Source organism: Meles meles, chromosome 2 (assembly GCF_922984935.1).
Source record: "Meles meles chromosome 2, mMelMel3.1 paternal haplotype, whole genome shotgun sequence".
NCBI lineage: Eukaryota > Metazoa > Chordata > Mammalia > Carnivora > Mustelidae > Meles > Meles meles.
This window is the reverse complement of record NC_060067.1, coordinates 92,722,932-92,741,162: the sequence shown is the minus strand read 5'-3', so window position 1 is coordinate 92,741,162 and position 18,231 is coordinate 92,722,932. Positions and strand designations below refer to the sequence as shown.

The 18,231-nt window shown below is 36.2% G+C and overlaps 1 protein-coding gene across 1 annotated transcript in view; it reads left to right on the top strand.

Moving 5' to 3' along the window:
• METTL14 (methyltransferase 14, N6-adenosine-methyltransferase subunit) overlaps positions 1 to 15,785 on the top strand; it is a 30,298-nt gene extending 14,513 nt beyond the window's left edge. The window contains exons 8-11 of the mRNA XM_045997560.1: positions 4,401 to 4,493; positions 7,013 to 7,129; positions 8,250 to 8,460; positions 11,424 to 15,785. Coding sequence (XP_045853516.1) covers positions 4,401 to 4,493; positions 7,013 to 7,129; positions 8,250 to 8,460; positions 11,424 to 11,728 — 726 coding nt within the window. The 3' untranslated portion in view covers positions 11,729 to 15,785. The remainder of the gene's footprint in view (positions 1 to 4,400; positions 4,494 to 7,012; positions 7,130 to 8,249; positions 8,461 to 11,423) is intronic.
• The last annotated feature ends 2,446 nt before the right edge of the window (positions 15,786 to 18,231 follow it).

The window sequence follows — 18,231 nt, the reverse complement described above, 5'->3', positions numbered from 1 at the left end:
TCAAAGGTGAATAAACCTGGTACTTGGACTTAAGGAGCATGTAGTTTACTGGGATAAATATTGGCCTAAACAGATAATTGCATTATTATTTTGTTAATTCTTTAATAGAGGGCTGCATAAGATGATCTGAGAAAAACTGACCAAGCCTTGGAGGATGGGATACATGAACAAAGAGGAGGTGACACATTAGCAGTATGAATCCACTAGTTGTAATTGGCCAGATAAAGAAAGGGATGGGATGGTGATTCCAGATGAAAAGAACAGTAAGAGCAGAAGGGATGGAGACAAAGAATATCTGGTTTGTAGGTGATGTTAGAACGTAGATTGGTCTTTTCTTGAGATGATGTCTTCTTAGAAGCTTAAACTTTTATCCTGAAGACATTAAGGAGTCTTTGAAGGGCTTTAACCAGTTTAGTTCAATGGTCAGATGAGTGTGTGGAGTATGGACTAGAGGAAAAGTCTGGAAAGGGGAGAGCAGTTAGAAGACTGTTGCAGTAGCCTAGTTAGGAGATGAAGGGACCATAAATAGGGGTAATGGTAGTAAGAATAGAAAGGTGATAAATTCAGTAATGTATAATAGGTACTGTGGTGAGCTCTACTGATTGGAATGAGGGGGGAGAGTTAAGGATGATTTGAAGGTTTAAGTCTTGGGATAGGAGGGTTGATTTTTTCACCAGTTGAGAAAGAGTGAATTTAAGAAGAGCTGGATTGGAGGGATTAGATCATATTGAACATGTTGATTTTGAGGTATATGTGAGACATCAATGTGGAGGTTGTAATAGGAATATGTCATTCAAAGGACAGATCTGTGTCTCAAAATACAGATTCAGAAGATGAGTGCATCAAGCCTATGAGAATAGACGAATTTGTCCTAAGATAGTGTCTTAATTAAGATACCATGTGGATTGACAGTAAAGCCTCAGATAACTTTTACATTTAAGAGGCACATGTAAAAGAGAGGTCAAAAGAATGGGTCAGAGATAAATAAGGAAAACCAAGAGTATAAATGTCATAGGGGCCAAGGGAATAGGGAATTTCAAGGAGAGAGTAGGCAGGAGTGTTGAGCACAGAAGGGAGGTTGGGAAAGGAAAGAACTGACATTTGTTAAGACTGGTGTTTCGTAGGAGATGGTGCTGAATCCTTGCATGACCTCCTGTGTTAATGATAGTTAACCTCTATTATTTAATCTTCAGTATATACCTCTGGTTTTCCCTCCTTGAAGCTTTTCCTTTCATCTCAAGCCCTCAGACATTTTTATTTATGTATTTATGGATATTATCACTTTGAAAAGGTTTTTCCCATCCTCTGATAATAAATGTAATTTGTACTTATTGAAAATCAGAAAGGTAACAGTATATAGTATTCTAAAGGTGACGCAGAAGACATAATACTCTTGATATTTATTGCTGGAATTTTCTAGATAGGTTGCACAAATTTACATTCCTTCCAGTTGTGTTTAAGAAGTATCTATGTAGCCATATCTTCATCAAAATTGACTAGTAATATAAAAACAATCTTTGTGACCTTAGTCAAAAGAAAGAAAATTGAAAAAACATCTCATTATATCTTTGATTATTATAGTTGATCCTTGAACAATGTGGATTTGAACTGCACGATTTCAATTATACATGAATTTTTTACAGAAAAGTAGTGTAAATGTATTTTCTCTTCCTTAGGATTTTCTTAGTAACATTTTCTTTTCTCTAGCTTACTTTAAGTATAGAGTGTAAATACATATAACATATAAAATGTGTTAGTCGACTATGTTATCGGTAGGGCTTCTAGTCAACAGTAGGTATAAGTAGTTAAGCTTTGGGGAGTCAGAAGTTATACTCGCATTTTTATGGGGGGTATGGGTTGGTGCCACTAACCACTGCATTGTTCATGGGTCAACTGAAATTAGGCTGAACTTTATTTTCTCTGGCCAGTCTCTTAAGGTTTGGTCAGTGAAGGCACAAGAGCTTCAATTATATGTGACAGACTAATAGAGTTTTTGAAATAAAGGAACTCTTTTATATGCATATTCTTGATTTCAGTTTAATTTTACGGAACAACTCTGGCTGGCATAGTTGAAATGTTTTGTCTGGCCCTTGAGCCCTAAGTTCTTAACGTTTATGTGATAATATCCTAAAGAAAGTGCCAGTAGTTAAACCAATATATAAAATGTAAATAAGAGGATTTCACAGGTATTCTCTTTCACATTAGAGAGTCAGTAGTGGTCAACACATTTTGGCAAAGAACATAAGGACTTATTTAAAATACCAACTATTAGCATTTAGAACTGCAGTGTCAAGAGAATAATTTGCTTAATGTTCTTCACTAATGTGTGGCATCACTTATTTTTATCTATTTCATCTATAAACATGTAGGAATATGTGTGTGTGTTACATAATTACTTATTCATATTCTTATGAGAGTATTAGATGAAAGATTTCAAGATTTTAAAAAGTCAGAATATAAAACTCATTAGGTTTATATATATTGTCACTTATGTCCGCTATTACTGTCAAATAATATTTTTCTTTTTAGATTAAGTTAGAGATGAGAAGCTTATAACTTAAATGAATCTGTTACTAAAATTAATTATTTTTTAGGGGCACCTGGGTGTCTCAGTGGGGTAAAGCCTCTGCCATCAGCTCAGGTCACGATCTCAGGATCCTGAGATTCAGCCCCGCATCGGGCTCTCTGCTCGGCAGGGAGCCTATTCCCCCCTCTCTCTGCCTGCCCCTCTGCCTAGTTGTGACCTCTGCCTGTCAAATAAATAAGTAAATCTACAAAAAAAAAAAAAAAGTTAAGATTTTTTTAAATAAATGAAACATAAATATTCGCTTAATCTATGGTCTCTGAAACTTAACTGTGGAAGAAAACTAGAAGAAAAAGAATATCATATAAAATGGTTGGTTTTACAGTTTTTTATGTGACTGTGCAGAAATTTACAAATTTAATTATTTGAACTTTTTTTTTAATGTGACACACAAGGGAAACACATACACATACAAGGGAACACATATAAGGGAACAACACATAAAAAGAAAACAAAAATATACATTAATTTTTGTTTGTTGCAAGTTTTACTTAAATTCCACTTACTGAACATATAGTGTAATATTAGTTTCAAGTGTAGAATTCAGTGATTCATCATTTACATACAGTACTCAGTGCTCATCACAACCAGTGCCCTCCTTAATGCTCAGCATCCATTTAGCTTATCCCCTGCCCACCTCCCTTCATCAACCCTGTTTGTTCTCTATAGTTGAGTCTATTTTATTTTTGCGTGTTTGCCTTTCTCTGTTGCCCTCTCTCAGTTTTTTCCCTCCTATGCTATTTGTTTTGTTTCCTAAATTCCACATGAGTAAAATCATATATTTGTCTTTCTCTGACTGGACTCATTTTGCTTAGCATATTCTGTAGCTCCATCCGTGTCATTGCAAATGGTAAGATTTCATTCTTTTTTATGGCTGAGTAATATTCCATTGTAAATATATCTCACATCTTTATCTCTTCATCAGTTGATGGACATTTGGGCTCTTTACATAGTTTGGCTGTTGCCGATAATGATGCTATAAACTTCGGGTGCATGTGTCCCTTCAAATCAGTATTTTTATATCCTTTGGGTAAATACCCAGTAATGCAATTGCTGGATCGTAGGGTAGGGTAGTTCTAGGTTTAATTTTTAAGGAAACTCCATACTGTTTTCCAGAGTGTCCACACCAGTTTGCACTCTCACCAACAGTTACTAAGGGTTCCCCTTTCCCTGCATCCTTGCCAACACCTGTTTCTTGTGTTGTTAATTTTAGCCATTCTGACAGGTGTGAGGTGATATCTCATTGTAGTTTTGATTTGTATTTCCTTGATGATGAGTGACATTGAGCATCTTTTCATGTGGCTGTTGGCCATCTGTATGTCTTCCTTGGAAAAATTAGACTATTTTTTGGCATTTCAGACTTAAAGTGGTCATTATAATGAAATGTGCATATTGATTTATTTTATATAGAACTTCTGTAGATATGGGAAACCAGGTCTTCCCCAAACATTTGTTATATTTTATTTTAATTTTGCTCCTAATTTGGGGGTAATTTAACTTCTTCCTATTTGTTTCTTTTTCTATAAATCATGAAGGGCTGCTCTCAAGCTCCATCTTATATAATTCCATTATTCTATGAATATGGTTCCCCCGTAACCTTCTTCTGTATGAAATCAAGTGTGTATATATTTGTGTGTGTGTGTGTTTGTTTTCTTAATATAAAATAAGAAAACAATAATTTATAAGGATAAAATTCGCTAATGAAAATTAGTACATTTAAAGAACACATCTGCTGAAAGTCCTGATAAATCTCAATGGTTGTTCTTTTGGATTTAGAATGATTGGGAAAATGCAGTATTGTTTTGGTTTCCTACAGATTATGAAGTTAGAAATTGATGAGATTGCAGCCCCTCGATCATTTATCTTTCTCTGGTGTGGTTCCGGGGAGGGATTGGACCTTGGAAGAGTGGTAAGATGGTTTTTTTTTCATTGGATTTTTAATTCATAAGAAAAAATATAAAAAGTTTGAAGATAGATGTTATTCCATCCTTTGTTTCTTGAACAGTTGCTAAAATACTCGGAAGGAAAAAATATGTTCAGAAAAGAATGCATGAAAGGCATTACTCTTCAGTTAACTAGCACTAGGGTTCAATAAGTCCCAATATAATCTGTTACAACTTCAGAATAGTTTAGACATTTGAAACTGCAGCTCAAAAACAGGCTGCTTAGTGTCATTTACTACTCATTATAAGTAGCTAGAAAGTACTCTTCTGAATAATATTAACTTCTGAATTCTAAATAGAAACCAAAACAAATTGGAAAAATTACATGGCATCTGGAACACATGGTTTGAATGATCAAATGAGAGTGAGAAATAAGTAACATACATAACTCCTGTATTTATTTTAAGCATCTTGTGTTTCCTGTATTTCAGGACTTTATTTTTCTTTTTGCACTTATTTTGGATTTCTAAATGGAAATAAAGTAGCATATGCCTTTTTATCTAAGAATCATGGGAGCATGTGGCTAAGTATTAGAAGGCTTCATTCAGTTTTGCCCTCAGTTCTGCTGTCTAGCAATGAAACTTTGGGCAAAGAGATTTTTACTCTGGTGGGTTTCAGTTTCTTCACTTGTTACTAGATGACACCTTCCATTTTTAGGATATATTACTTGTTATACAGCAGACAATCTCATTTAAGCCTAGTAATTTTAGGAAGTGTCCATTTGACAGGCGAAGAATTTAAGTAGGATTATTTTGAGTTAAATTTGTGCTAAAATCCTTAAATTCTGCAGTTACTTTGTATTCTTTATATAAATAGCAGGTTTGAGACTGTTAGATACATCCGTGCTTGTGTTATTTATTAATTCCAGTGTAAGACTATAACTGTATTCCAATTGGGTATCTATTTTTTGCTGGCACCTCTCCAAGAAGCTCTGGAAAAACTAAGAAAATAGAAACATATTATATGTCTTTATAGGTATGTTGGTATTTACCTTTTATAGCTGCTATTGTCTGGCTTTGGGCTTGCCTTACACCTCCCCAATTAGGTTGAAAATGATTAGGAGGTTTTATTGCATTTGTATGTAATAGTCTGTCATATTGGTGAAAGCAGATTTTGGCCAAAAATTATGCAAAAATAGTTTAGCATTAGAAATACTTAGGAGCTTTTTGTTAAATTGATTAGGGCATGAGGATTTAGACCGTTGTGATTTATAATGAATATCCAGTGCAAAACAAATAATTGGCGACAGGAACAGATACTAATCTTGATTTTTGAGATTTTAAAATAAAAATCCAAGTTTCATTTTGAAGTGTTTCTCACTTTACACAGTAACAATATTATACTGCACAATTTAGTTATTTTCCCCCTACTTTCCTCTTAGATCATTTGGGGAGGGGGTATATCTTATGTTTTTATTCCCACCAGCTATGCAGCACCTATATTGGGTAGTGGGCCCTTATTATGCCACTTCTAAGCAGTGTATTAGCAAGTATTTGTTACATGTTCTTATATAACAGATTCTAGGACACTAAGGGTCAGATCTCTATTTTCTAGATTGTATGAAGATGAAAGTACAGTTTTATCCAGTAATGAGCTATACACAATAATTTTAAGGCTTTGAATCTTTTGAAATTGTTAATATTAAATATATAAAGATAACACAAGACTCTCATTTGAAAAGAAGCTATCAATTAAAATACGTTCCGTAGTTTTTAGCTTTGTCAGAGGATAGAAAATTGAGGTGCTAAGAATCAAATTATCTGTTGAATTTTATGATTAAAGAGGGGCTAAGTGTTTTATGATTTAAAACCCCCTTTCAGGGTGCCGGGGTGGTTCAGTGGGTTAAAGCCTCTGCCTTCGGCTCAGGTCATGATCCCGGGGTCCTGGGATAGAGCCCTGCCTCTCTGCCTACTCGTGATCTCTGTCTGTGCAATAAATAAATAAAATCTTAAAAAAAATTTTCTATTGATGACAGTGGAAGGTAGTATTAAAGAATTGGAATATTAGGGGCGCCTGGGTGGCTCAGTGGGTTAAGCCGCTGCCTTCGGCTCAGGTCATGATCTCAGGGTCCTGGGATCAAGTCCCACATCGGGCTCTCTGCTCAGAGGCGAGCCTGCTTCCCTCTCTCTCTCTCTCTGCCTGCCTCTCTGTCTACTTGTGATCTCTCTCTGTTAAATAAATAAATAAATAAATCTTTAAAAAAAAAAAAAAAAAAGAATTGGAATATTAGCAAAATTCTGTGTGTTCATATTTAACTTTATATATTATACTAATATCCAGAATATGTCTATGCATTCTGTATATTGGCTGCTTAAAGACTGGTTTTTCTTTTTTTCTATTTCTGAACTAAAAATTACTGTCACATCTTGGAATTTAGTGTCTCAAACCTCTAGGAAGTTTTTAGTGCCGGTTGGTTATTTTAACTTTTGTTTATTTCTTTTAGCCAAGGATTTCTTTTTTTTTTTTTTTTTTTAATTCTTTCTAGTGTTTACGCAAATGGGGTTATAGAAGATGTGAAGATATTTGTTGGATTAAAACCAATAAAAATAATCCTGGAAAGACTAAGACTTTAGATCCAAAGGCTGTCTTCCAGAGAACAAAGGTATTGCCTTTACTGTTTTGTTATCTTTATTTTCATTATTTTCCCTCAGGCTTTTCCAAATGATTGTATACTATTTAATTTTGGTAGAAAGGTTCTTTTCTTAGATTTGTACAAATGGCATTGAACGTTATAGTAGTACATCCAGTTTAATTTTAAAATATTCACCTTGTTAGCTCAACCTTCACTGTGTTAGAGAAGGTAATATGTATTTGTGTGTGTCCCAAACTGCTGTAATTCTAAGTCAGTATGGACTTTTGGTACCTCTGACCCTTCCAGATTTTTTTCCCTTTCCCTGGGCCCAGAAAAAAGAGATGGCAGCAAGATTCTCACAGCTGGTTGGCTTAGAGGGATATTTTTTTCCTTCTCTTTTTCCTATAAAAGAATCCTAAGAACCTACACAAGAACCCCTGAGAACCTCCGCTCCATAAAACTGCCCTGTTACTCTCAGGCTTTAAAAGTTTGTCCTCCATTCTTTCACTCTTTAGGGAACAACTAGTGGGAGAGTCTTTCTTATTAAATCTTTCCTAGACTGGAAAGTCTTTTCAAGGAACCTAAGTTACCCTTGCCATAGTTCATGGAGTCAAGTGAGAGATTAAATTTATTTAACCCATATGCCTGCCATTTAGATTAGAGAAGGTCAAAAAAAACAAAAAAGTAAATTGATTTTCTCATTTTTTTATGTTGTCATTAGAAGTCTGTATACATAATTAGAGTCCCCTTTCAATATAAAAAGACTTATATCTTGTATATCATTTTGATCTTGGATCATATATAAGCCCAGTATAACATCATTTTAAGATTCTAAGGTCAAGTGTCATGCTTCCGTAACTGGGGAAAACAAGTTATTATCTAGTGTTGCAGAGGAAAAGACTCTGTGGTCATTGACACAGTTCTAAAACATCATGGCCCCAAATTTGATACTGTCATGTCTAGCTTCCCTGGCAGTCTTCCCACATCTGGAGGTCCAGGTTTTCCTATTGTGTTTTTGCCGATAGAACTCTTTCCCACAGATTTGGAGAAATGAAGTTTGTTTTGGAATTGGGGACATCGGAAATGTAAAATGTTAGGAAATAAGACTGCTGATGAAGAGAATAATTGGTCTGCTCTTACTGTTATTTAGGAACACTGCCTTATGGGGATCAAAGGAACTGTCAAGCGTAGCACAGATGGGGACTTCATTCATGCTAATGTTGACATTGACTTGATTATCACAGAAGAACCTGAAATTGGCAATATAGAAAAGCCTGTTGAAATTTTTCATATAATCGAACATTTTTGCCTTGGTAGAAGACGCCTTCATCTATTTGGAAGAGATAGTACAATTCGACCAGGTAGGACTTTAGAAAATCTTTAAAAAACTTTATCACCCCTGGGGATATAGGTGTCAAGAAATAGTACACAATACTGTGTTAAATAAAATTCTTGTGATGTGTTTGATTCCTCTTGCTGTACTTCAGATATGCCAAGCTCATTCTTGTCTCTTCATGGTCCTCTACTTTCATTCAAATACCTGACAACCTTTTCTCACAACTCTTGTCTAAACTGGCCACCTTCCCCTTATACACCTCCCTCCCTCCTTTCCTCCTTCCAACATGCTCTTTCCCCTTACTCTGTTTTCTTTTTCTTCATAACACTTATCATTAGATGAACTGCAAGTTCATTTGGGCGTATGTTTTAGTCAATTTCTTCAGCATACAGTCTCATGGAAGGCAAATATTGTCTTATTTACTTATTTCCACCCAACATTCAGATGATTCAGTAAATAACATGTTGAAGAAATGCGTAAGTGAATGGTTAAATAATCCCACAGAAAATAACCATACATTTGTGAAGTACAGATCTTGGCTTAATTAGAAACTAAAATACCTAAGCTTGTTTGCTTACACATATAGTGGTGTTGTCTTTTCAAAGTTAACTTTTTATGAAATCAATATATAATGTGAATTTACTACTTTGAAAAAAAATGAGTAGAAAATAATTAGACTGTATGGACAAATTTTTTTCTTAAAGGGCACAATTTTTATGTACAGAGTGTCATTGAAATACCAGTATATTCTGGGGATGCCTGGGTGGCTCAGTTGGTTAAGCCACTGCCTTCAGCTCAGGTTGTGATCCCAGGGTCCTGGGATCGAGTCCCGCATCGGGCTCCTTGCTCAGTGGGGAGCCTGCTTCTCTCTCTGCCTTTGCCTGACACTCAGCCTGCTTGTGTGTACTCTCTCTCTCTTTGACAAATAAATAAATAATAAATAAATAAATAAATAAAATCTTAAAAAAAAATCAGTATATTCTGTTTTATTGATTTCTCAGAAAATATAAAAGTAGCATTGCTTTATTCATATTATATAAAATCAGTCTCTTTGCCTTAGCATCTTAGATGCTTAGACTGATTATATAAAATCAGTCTCTTTGCCTTAGCATCTTAGAAATCCAGTTTGAAGGTGAAAAGAGCCAGAATCTTGTTTTGAACAGCCTACATTTTATAAAAAGTAAAAAGTTAAAGAACTTATAATAGAATAATTGGCCATAAAAGTACCTAAGAATTTAGAAGAAACTCTGATTTTCATTCTAAAAAAATCCTTGTGGCACCTGGGTGGCTCAGTTGTTAAGCGTCTGCCTTCGGCTCAAGTCTTGATGCCCGCATCGGGCTCCCTGCTCAGCAGGAAGCCTGCTTCTTCCTCTCCCACTCCCCCTGCTGTGTTCCCTCTCTTGCTGTGTCTCTCTCTATCAAATAAATAAATAAAATCTTTAAAAAGTATATCCTTAAAAAAATGTTAAAAAATCCTTAAAGTTGCCTTATGTGTATGACATAATTCACCCCTCTTCTCTCTCCCTGACCATCAGCTACCTCTGTGTGCTCTGATGAGCAGAGTAACTTGAAAATATTACAGTTGTAGAACTCATGGCCTCAACTTTCATGAAATTAGGTAAAATAGTAAACAAAGTGAATAGTTGAAAGATCAGTCTTTATTGAACATTTACAGTTAATATTTCCCATTCCAGATACAATTTAATCAGGAATCATCCTTCTTATAAGCTAAGTTGTATAGCAATATAGCTGACAAAATTACCTTTGAATACCTATAGAGGTACAACATGTAATGTAAATTCTGAGAAATTGTTTTTATTTCATTTAAGATGTATATTTGAATTGGATGTTGAAGGATGTAATTTTCAGCAGGTTGAGAGGATAGAATGGGCACAGAGGTGGGGTTTTGTGTTTTGTTTTCTTTTACATTATGATGTGTTTTGTTATTTTTTATGATTTTATTTATTATTTGAGAGAGAGAGAATGAGAGAGCACGAGAGAGGGAGAGGGTCTGAAGGAGAAGCAGACTCCCTGCAGATCAGGGAGCCTGATGCGAGATTCAGTCCTGGGACTCCAGGATCATGACCCGAGCCGAAGGCAGTTAGTCGCTCAACCAGCTGAGCTACCCAGGCACCCCACATTATGATGTGTTTTTATTTTTATTTACAGAGGTGGAGATTTGTATGGAAACAGTTATATCTATAGTGATTTTTTTTTCCTCAAATGAAGTCATGAAAAGCATTAATGAAAAATGTGATTGGAAATTTAGTTCAGGTTTCATCCTAAAAGACATTAGGTACCATATATACGAATCTGTGCTTTGTGGAGAGTCCTAGAAGATTAGGCAGAGAAGTGACATTTTAGTTTGTTTTAGGCTTTCTGCTTTCACAGGGAGGAGAAGCTGGGAGAGCATTACAGTACATAAGTGTGTTTGTGACATGTGTAGGGGGCTGGCCTAATAGAAAAATAAAGGCGTACGTTTGAGGGTGACAGTAGACATGAAAAATGGAAATGAACAGAAGCAACATGGTAATGGTTGTGTTTCGGGTACCTGTCAGCTGGGTTAGTGTTGTGGTCAGGAAGAGTAGAGGCAAAGTTGATTCCAGGATTTTTATCAGAAAACAATGGTATCATTTCTACAAGTAGGAAGGTTAATAAAATTTATTAAATTTTCACTGAACCCAAACTCAGTGTGTAATTGTTTTTCTGAGTGCTACTCTCACAGAATGTGAAATGTGGATGGAGACAGTAAGGAAGATATTTTACAAAAGTTAACAGACATGAAGATGAAATAAGATGAAATCTGCATAATGACTAAATGCTGTGCGTTCTGTTTAAAAAAAAATAATGGATGAGTGATAGGGGCATCTTTATTTTTAATTTTAATGCATCTTTAAAAATGCATTTGAAGATTTGAAGTAGCTCCTAAAGAATTAGTAAGAGAAATTGGAAAAAAAAAAAGATAATCTTTCTTTCCCTCAATTTCAGGCTGGCTTACAGTTGGACCAACTCTTACAAATAGCAACTATAATGCAGAAACCTATGCATCCTACTTTAGTGCTCCTAATTCCTACTTGACTGGATGTACAGAGGAAATTGAGAGACTTCGACCAAAATCACCTCCTCCCAAATCGAAGTCTGATCGGGGAGGCGGAGCTCCCAGGGGTGGAGGAAGAGGTGGAACTTCTGCTGGCCGCGGCCGAGAAAGGAATCGATCTAACTTCAGAGGCGAAAGAGGTGGTTTTAGGGGGGGCCGTGGAGGAGCACACAGAGGTGGCTTTCCACCTCGGTAACTTTTTAAGACACTGATCTGTTAATGCCTCTATATCTTCTTCACTGTAGTTTGATTTCCAACTGGGGGACTTTGTTTAGCATTCAGTTCCGGCTTGCACTTTGCTTTAATTTCTCTAAGCTGCAGGAATATCTTAGCCAATCTCCCTCGCAGTTGTTACACACATTGTGTAGGAAAAACAGGTCATCCTGCCTTGGGTCATGTGCATGTAACTTAACAGTGGAACAAACACCTTCCTTTCAGAGACTAATTTATTCTGATAGATTCCAACTAATTACAAAGGCTTTTGCCTTTTAGAAATAGCTTAAGTGAACAGTGAAAAAGACCCAATCTGTAGTGTCGTACTAGTGCCAAGAGCAGTTGATAATAGGCATCCTGCCACTGCTGTCATGGCAAATGGAAAGCTGTTTGGGAGCCTTGATAGAACGGAATTGGGACAGATGGTTAACTTCTGTTAAAGTTTTAACATTTTCTTGATGAAAAAAAGACTTTTTTTTCTTTTTAAAAAATCTTATACTCAGATATAATTTGACTACTACTGAAAAATTGAGAGAATTTGAACAAAATCAGCTCCTCCCAAATCCAAATCTGATAGGGGAGGTTGGTGCTCCCAGCGGTGGGCAGAGGAAGAGAGAGAATTTACTAGGCAGACTTAAAAAGAGAGAAAAACTTCATAATTTCAGTTGCATAGCTATAGGTGACTGTTAATCACACTTCTTAAGAGGCGAAGGAGGACAAATATCCAAGTGCTAGAACTTTGGTATAGACTTGGATTGACCTTCAAAGCAGCTTCATATATTCCTTAGCAAAGTGAAAGAAACGAGGCAACAACAGAGAGAACTGGTTATCAGGTGTTTTGAGAATAAAGTATTTGGTGATGAGGAAATGACATCTTTAAACTTGTTATGGAGAAAACAGTATTAAAAACCAATTACAGAAGCCCTCAACTTAAGACAGCTTAGAAAATGGAATTGCAGTTGCCTTTTATTAAAACCATATAGTGTGTTGTTTTTAAGAGCCTGGTTTTGCAGATGGGTTGGTTGTATAAAGCTTTCTTCTGTCATTTCTCTTCCTATACTGTAACTCATGTTTTAAATGAATTTGATGAATGAAATTACCATTATTGTTCTTGAAAAATATATTTTTTATTTTGTGTATGATTTTTCTAATGAAACTTTAAACCCTTGCCATGTAGTCTGTTTTCTGTAAGCAGAATTGCCTTTGTTACCAAATGAAAAAGGACTGACTTAAGATCAGACTTTTGTTTTGGTCTGTGACGCATTTTAGTAGCCATTCTCAACTTTTCATTGGCTCATGTTACACCTAAAGTGAGATTATATTACACACACTAAAGACTCAGTTTGAAGATAAGGGCTGAATTATAGAAATAGGGTTGAGATCCTTAAAAGCCTGGTGAATTTAATGTACTCAACCTGTTGGTACTTTGTATTTGACTAATGCCTTTTTTGATGTAGATACATAGATATGAATCACAGTTGGTTAGAATTTTTACTGAAATGATCCTTTATTTTCAACTTCAGTAATTATAAAGTATCTAGGTAGAACTGCATTTGTCAAAGTTGACATGAGAATAAAGAAGATAGAGGTTCTAATTGCCCAGTGTGGGTCTTTAGAAATTCCAGTTAGAAAGTGACCCCATCTTATAAACAAGACTCTCTAGTGTGGTCCATACCTGGGCCTAGCCAAGAGAAGGCAATGTTCTTAGTGCTTACCTGGCCTAATAACCCGTGAGATGTTTATCATAATGTCATCTTACAGAGAATTAGGAATGGCGTTTTTGTAGGTTGAAAGTTAAATATGCCCACCATATTTAGAATACAGCAAATAAGAAAGGAGGTGGTCATGGGGGAAATGCAAGACCTAGAATTATCTCTTTGACAATGTAATGTGGGAATTTATAGCACAGGATGGCATTGACTCACTAGTTTTGCTACCTTTCACTTTCAATAAAGGTTGGGGTTATTTTTATGACAGAATCTGTATTCATTGAGGAAACATTTCCAATGAAAACTCAATAATCTGACCTCCTCTGGCTTTTGATCATCTCTGTATTCATTTACATGCCTTACATAAAAAATTATCTAGGAATTACCCAAAATAAGTATTAGTTGTTACACTTACAGATTCCTTATTGGGTAGAAACTAGTAATCATGAAATAACCTTACATTTTTCAGTTTAAAAGTTCTAAGATCAGCATATCTGTTATACATAATTACAGTCCTAAGTATTCTAGTCCAGATGTTGATGTTTATTTTCATTGGTAATAGTTCTTTCCCTGTTATGTATTTCCCTTCAAAGGATGGAGATTAGGAGGCCTAAAGGACTACAGTTCTTTTGTGGAGGAGTTGATGATGTCATGTAGAACAAATTTTGTGGTGACGATTATCATACCCAAATACTAGTGAACCAGATTAGACCAAGGGATTATGGAGATATCAGTCCAAGATTAAAATGGCACCATGACACAGCACAATGTGAGAGATGTCAAACTGGGAAGTGGGGATCAAGGGTGGAGAGTCTGGTTGTGGCAGCCGGTCACATGTCCAAAGTTAGAATGGATCACCATGCGGCAGCAGTATACTGTTCTGATGCGCAGGTAAGTCAAAGAGCCACCTCAGTCCTTAGCCCATAAATCTGGAAACTTAAACTACATGTCTGTCTCTGTTCTAAGGCTGCTTAAGAGTCATGCCATAGTTTGATTTTAAGTTGATGGAGTTTTAATGGCAAGATGCCTGCGTGTTAGTGTGTTATCCAAAGCTGAGATCCTGTGTCATGGCTGTTAACTAGTAATGATTCCTTTTTATGTCTTACAGAATGCTTCCTACTCATTTTAATTGTTCAATTACAACTTTCTGATTAGTTTCAGCAGCTTATTTTAAAACCTGTACTGCTTTCATCCTGAATTTAACTACAGAAGATTTGGTCTTTGAAGTATAGTTCCAAATTTTTTTCTGATTTGTTTAATCTTTATTACCTTGGTAGAATTATGGCCCAGTGGGACTCATTCAAAATAGTAGTTTTTGATCTAAAAGTGTCTTATATTTTTTGTGAGCTATTAAAAACAAACTTTTGTTTGTAAGAAGGGCTTTTCTTAGAACAATCCTTGTGGTCCACATAAGATTTTTAGCATTATTCTGTCTTTGATATTTGGTGATAGGGACTGAACTTTGACTTGGGGCTCATATGGAGTCCGTCAGTTCTAAAGCTATAAATCTAGCACTTTGCAGCCATTGAGGACTCCATTTCTGGAAAAGCCACATTGTTCTGCTCACAAGGCCTCTACTCAAATAGAAATAGTGCTAGCTGTAGTGCACAGAGAAAAGTACCTCATTTAATCTAGAAAATTATTTTCCAGCAAATCCTCTTCCCAGTATTAGGCAAAATGTTAAAATGATCAGTTTGTGTGTGTGTGTGTTACACTTCTTGTCTCTGTGAATGGGGGTGCTAAAAAATAGTGAAATTGGTTAAGGTAGGTTTTTTCCAAAAATGAACTAATGGAGAATCTAGAGGTCAACAGTATAAAATGCATACAGGAACCAAGTATATAATACAAATTGGTGAAACAAGCCATGAATTTGTTTTATAGTGGAATAATTATCTTTTTTGACATTTTGTTTGCATATTAAACATGGGAATATTTACTTTCATTTATCTTGCCTGTTTTCCCAGTTTGGTGGGTTTTTTCAAGTCCTAAGAAAAGCAGAGCAGTACAGAGCACTTAATCTCAGGCCCATGGAGACTAGAGAGAAACATAGGGGGACAGGAGAGCTCACACCCCGGGTAAGGTGGACATCACTATTCAGCTCTACCTCGTTGTCACCACACAGGGAAGACAGTAAGTTTGAGCTATCCATGTGAAATCTCCCTGATTTTTAGATGTTGGCAATTAAATTTGTGTCCTTTGCTACATTTCCTTTTGTTAAAATTAGTTTGGCTAGCTAAATCCTGCATGCATGTTTTAAATTCTGGTCTCTAACCACCAGTGACCAAATTTATTTAAAGAAGAGCAAAAGGGGCGTCTGGGTGGCACAGTGGGTTAAAGCCTCTGCCTTCAGCTGAGGTCCTGATCTCAGGGTCCTGGGATCGAGCCCTGCATCGTGCTCTCTGCTCAGCAGGGAGCCTGCTCCGCCTCCTCTCTCTCTGCCTGCCTCTCTGTCTACCTGTGATCTCGAGGTCTATCAAATAAATAAAATCTTAAAAAAAAGACCAAAAAAGGTTACTCAATTGGAGCAGGAAGCCATCAGCTTTGGAAGCGTGTGATGCAGTTGATGTACTTTGGAACATTGAGATGTAGACTAATACTTTAAAGTGGCATACAGGGGCACCTTGGTAGCTCACTCCTTAAGCGGCTGCCTTCAGCTCAGGTCATGATCCCAGCATCCTGGGATCGAGCCCCACATCGGGTTCCCTGCTCCTCGAGAAGCCTGCTTCTCCCTCTCCCGCTTCCCCTGCTTGTATTCCCAAACTCATTTGGGAACAAATTCCCAAACTGTCTCTCTCTCTCTCTGTCAAATAAAGTCTTAAGAAAAAAAAAAAAGTGGCATACAGTGACAGGACTGCAAGCCATTTGTCCAGTGGGAGAATATGTAGAGGTCTAGGCCTGTGTTGTCACAAAACATACCTTTTATAGAATCCCATACCTATAGTTACAGTTAATATCATGAAAGAGTAACTACTTTTTTTTATATAAGTAGAGCCTTATAAAAAAATTTTTTTTAAGTTTTTTTTTATTTATTTGATACACAGAGAGAGATCACACTAGGCAGAGAGGCAGGCAGAGAGAGATGGGGAAGCAGGCTTCCTGCTGAGCCGAGAGCCTGATGGGGGTCTCTGTCCCAGGACCTCAATCCCAGGATCATGACCTGAGCTGAAGGCAGAGGCTTTAACCCACTGAGCCACCCAGGTGCACCAAAGAGTAGCTGCATTATTCTGTTTTGTCTTAAAGCAGAGGACAAAAAAACAGTTTTGTTCAGAGATAGCCAGTCTAGTGGTTTATGCTGGTTAAGTTACTAAAGTAATTGCCTAAATGTCTTACAGAACTTGCTGTCATTTTATAGTGCAATGCTTCTCAAGACAACTTCTGTATAGACACATACTTTAATATTTAGTAAAGGAGAGGCTTTTAATGTAAAAATATTGGTTATAATTCATATGAACGACACTGGTGGATGGATTATTTGGCCTTGTATAAAAAGCTATAGGCCTGTATGCATGGTAAATAGGAGCTCCATATTATAGCATACTTTTCTACTGTTACATCTTATTGAAAAAAAAAATTTAAGCATATAGTAGTACTCCCTTATCCATGGGGGATATGTCCCAAGACCTCAGTGGACGCCTGAAACCAGGGATAGTACCAAACCCTATATATATACACACTAAGTTTTTTCCTGTACATACATACCTATAATAAATTTCAGTTTATAAATTCGTTCTACTAAGAGATGAACAACAATAATAATAGAACAATTATAATATATGCTAATAAAAGTTATGTGAATGTGGTCTTTCTCAAAATGTCTTACTGAACCATACGGCTCCTTGTGATGATGTGAATGTTAAAGTGCCTATGTGGTGAGATGATGTGGGGTGAGAGATAACAGGCGTTGTGATGTAAGTTAGGCTACTACTGACCTGACAGTATGTCAGAGGAGGATCATCTGCTTCTGGACCATGACCGACCTCAAGTAACTGAAACCATGGAAGGCAAAACCACAGATAAAGGGGGACACTGCAGATCATCATAATTAAGAATATCAATCTATAAAAATTCCAAAGCAAAATTTAAGCAAATATAATCACAAATATAAGTTTATCAGCCAACTAAGTTCCTGAATCTTAAATCTCATCTCCTCCATGAGATGAGGCTAACAAGATACTGGATCAAGATGGCATTAGAACCTCTTTGGGGAACATTCCTGCTTTTGATTGCTTTCACTTGTCCCAGGGTCAAGTGTAAGACTGCTGGAGGTACCTGTCTTTGTCTACTCATTTAGTCCTGACTTACAACCCTGCTGCTTGTGCTCTCAGAAATTAGCCTTTGTCATTTATAAAAAGGCAGCGATGTGCTTTCTCAGCTTTTCATGTACGGCACATAGTGGCCAATAAATAATTAATAATTATAATAATTATTAATAAATAATAAATAAATAATGAAGGAGTAATCCTTTGCTTGCTTAGTAATTGGAAAAAATGCCAGAGGATTTTTAATATCCTTCTCTTTCCACTCCTTTTCTCTTCTGCTTTCTTGGGTACATAAGAGGACTGTTCTTCTAATAAGGATTTTTTTTTCCTTTCAACATTATTGTTGAGGCTGAGGCAACAAAGTAATTTCCACTGACTTACCACCTATCAGCAGATTTAGAGAATGAATTTTCTCTCATCTGAGTTCAAAGACAGACCTGATTCTTTCCTCAGGTTATAAATTTTCTACCAAATGTAACCTGTAAAGTAAGGAAAACAGTTTAACTACATCTGTATCA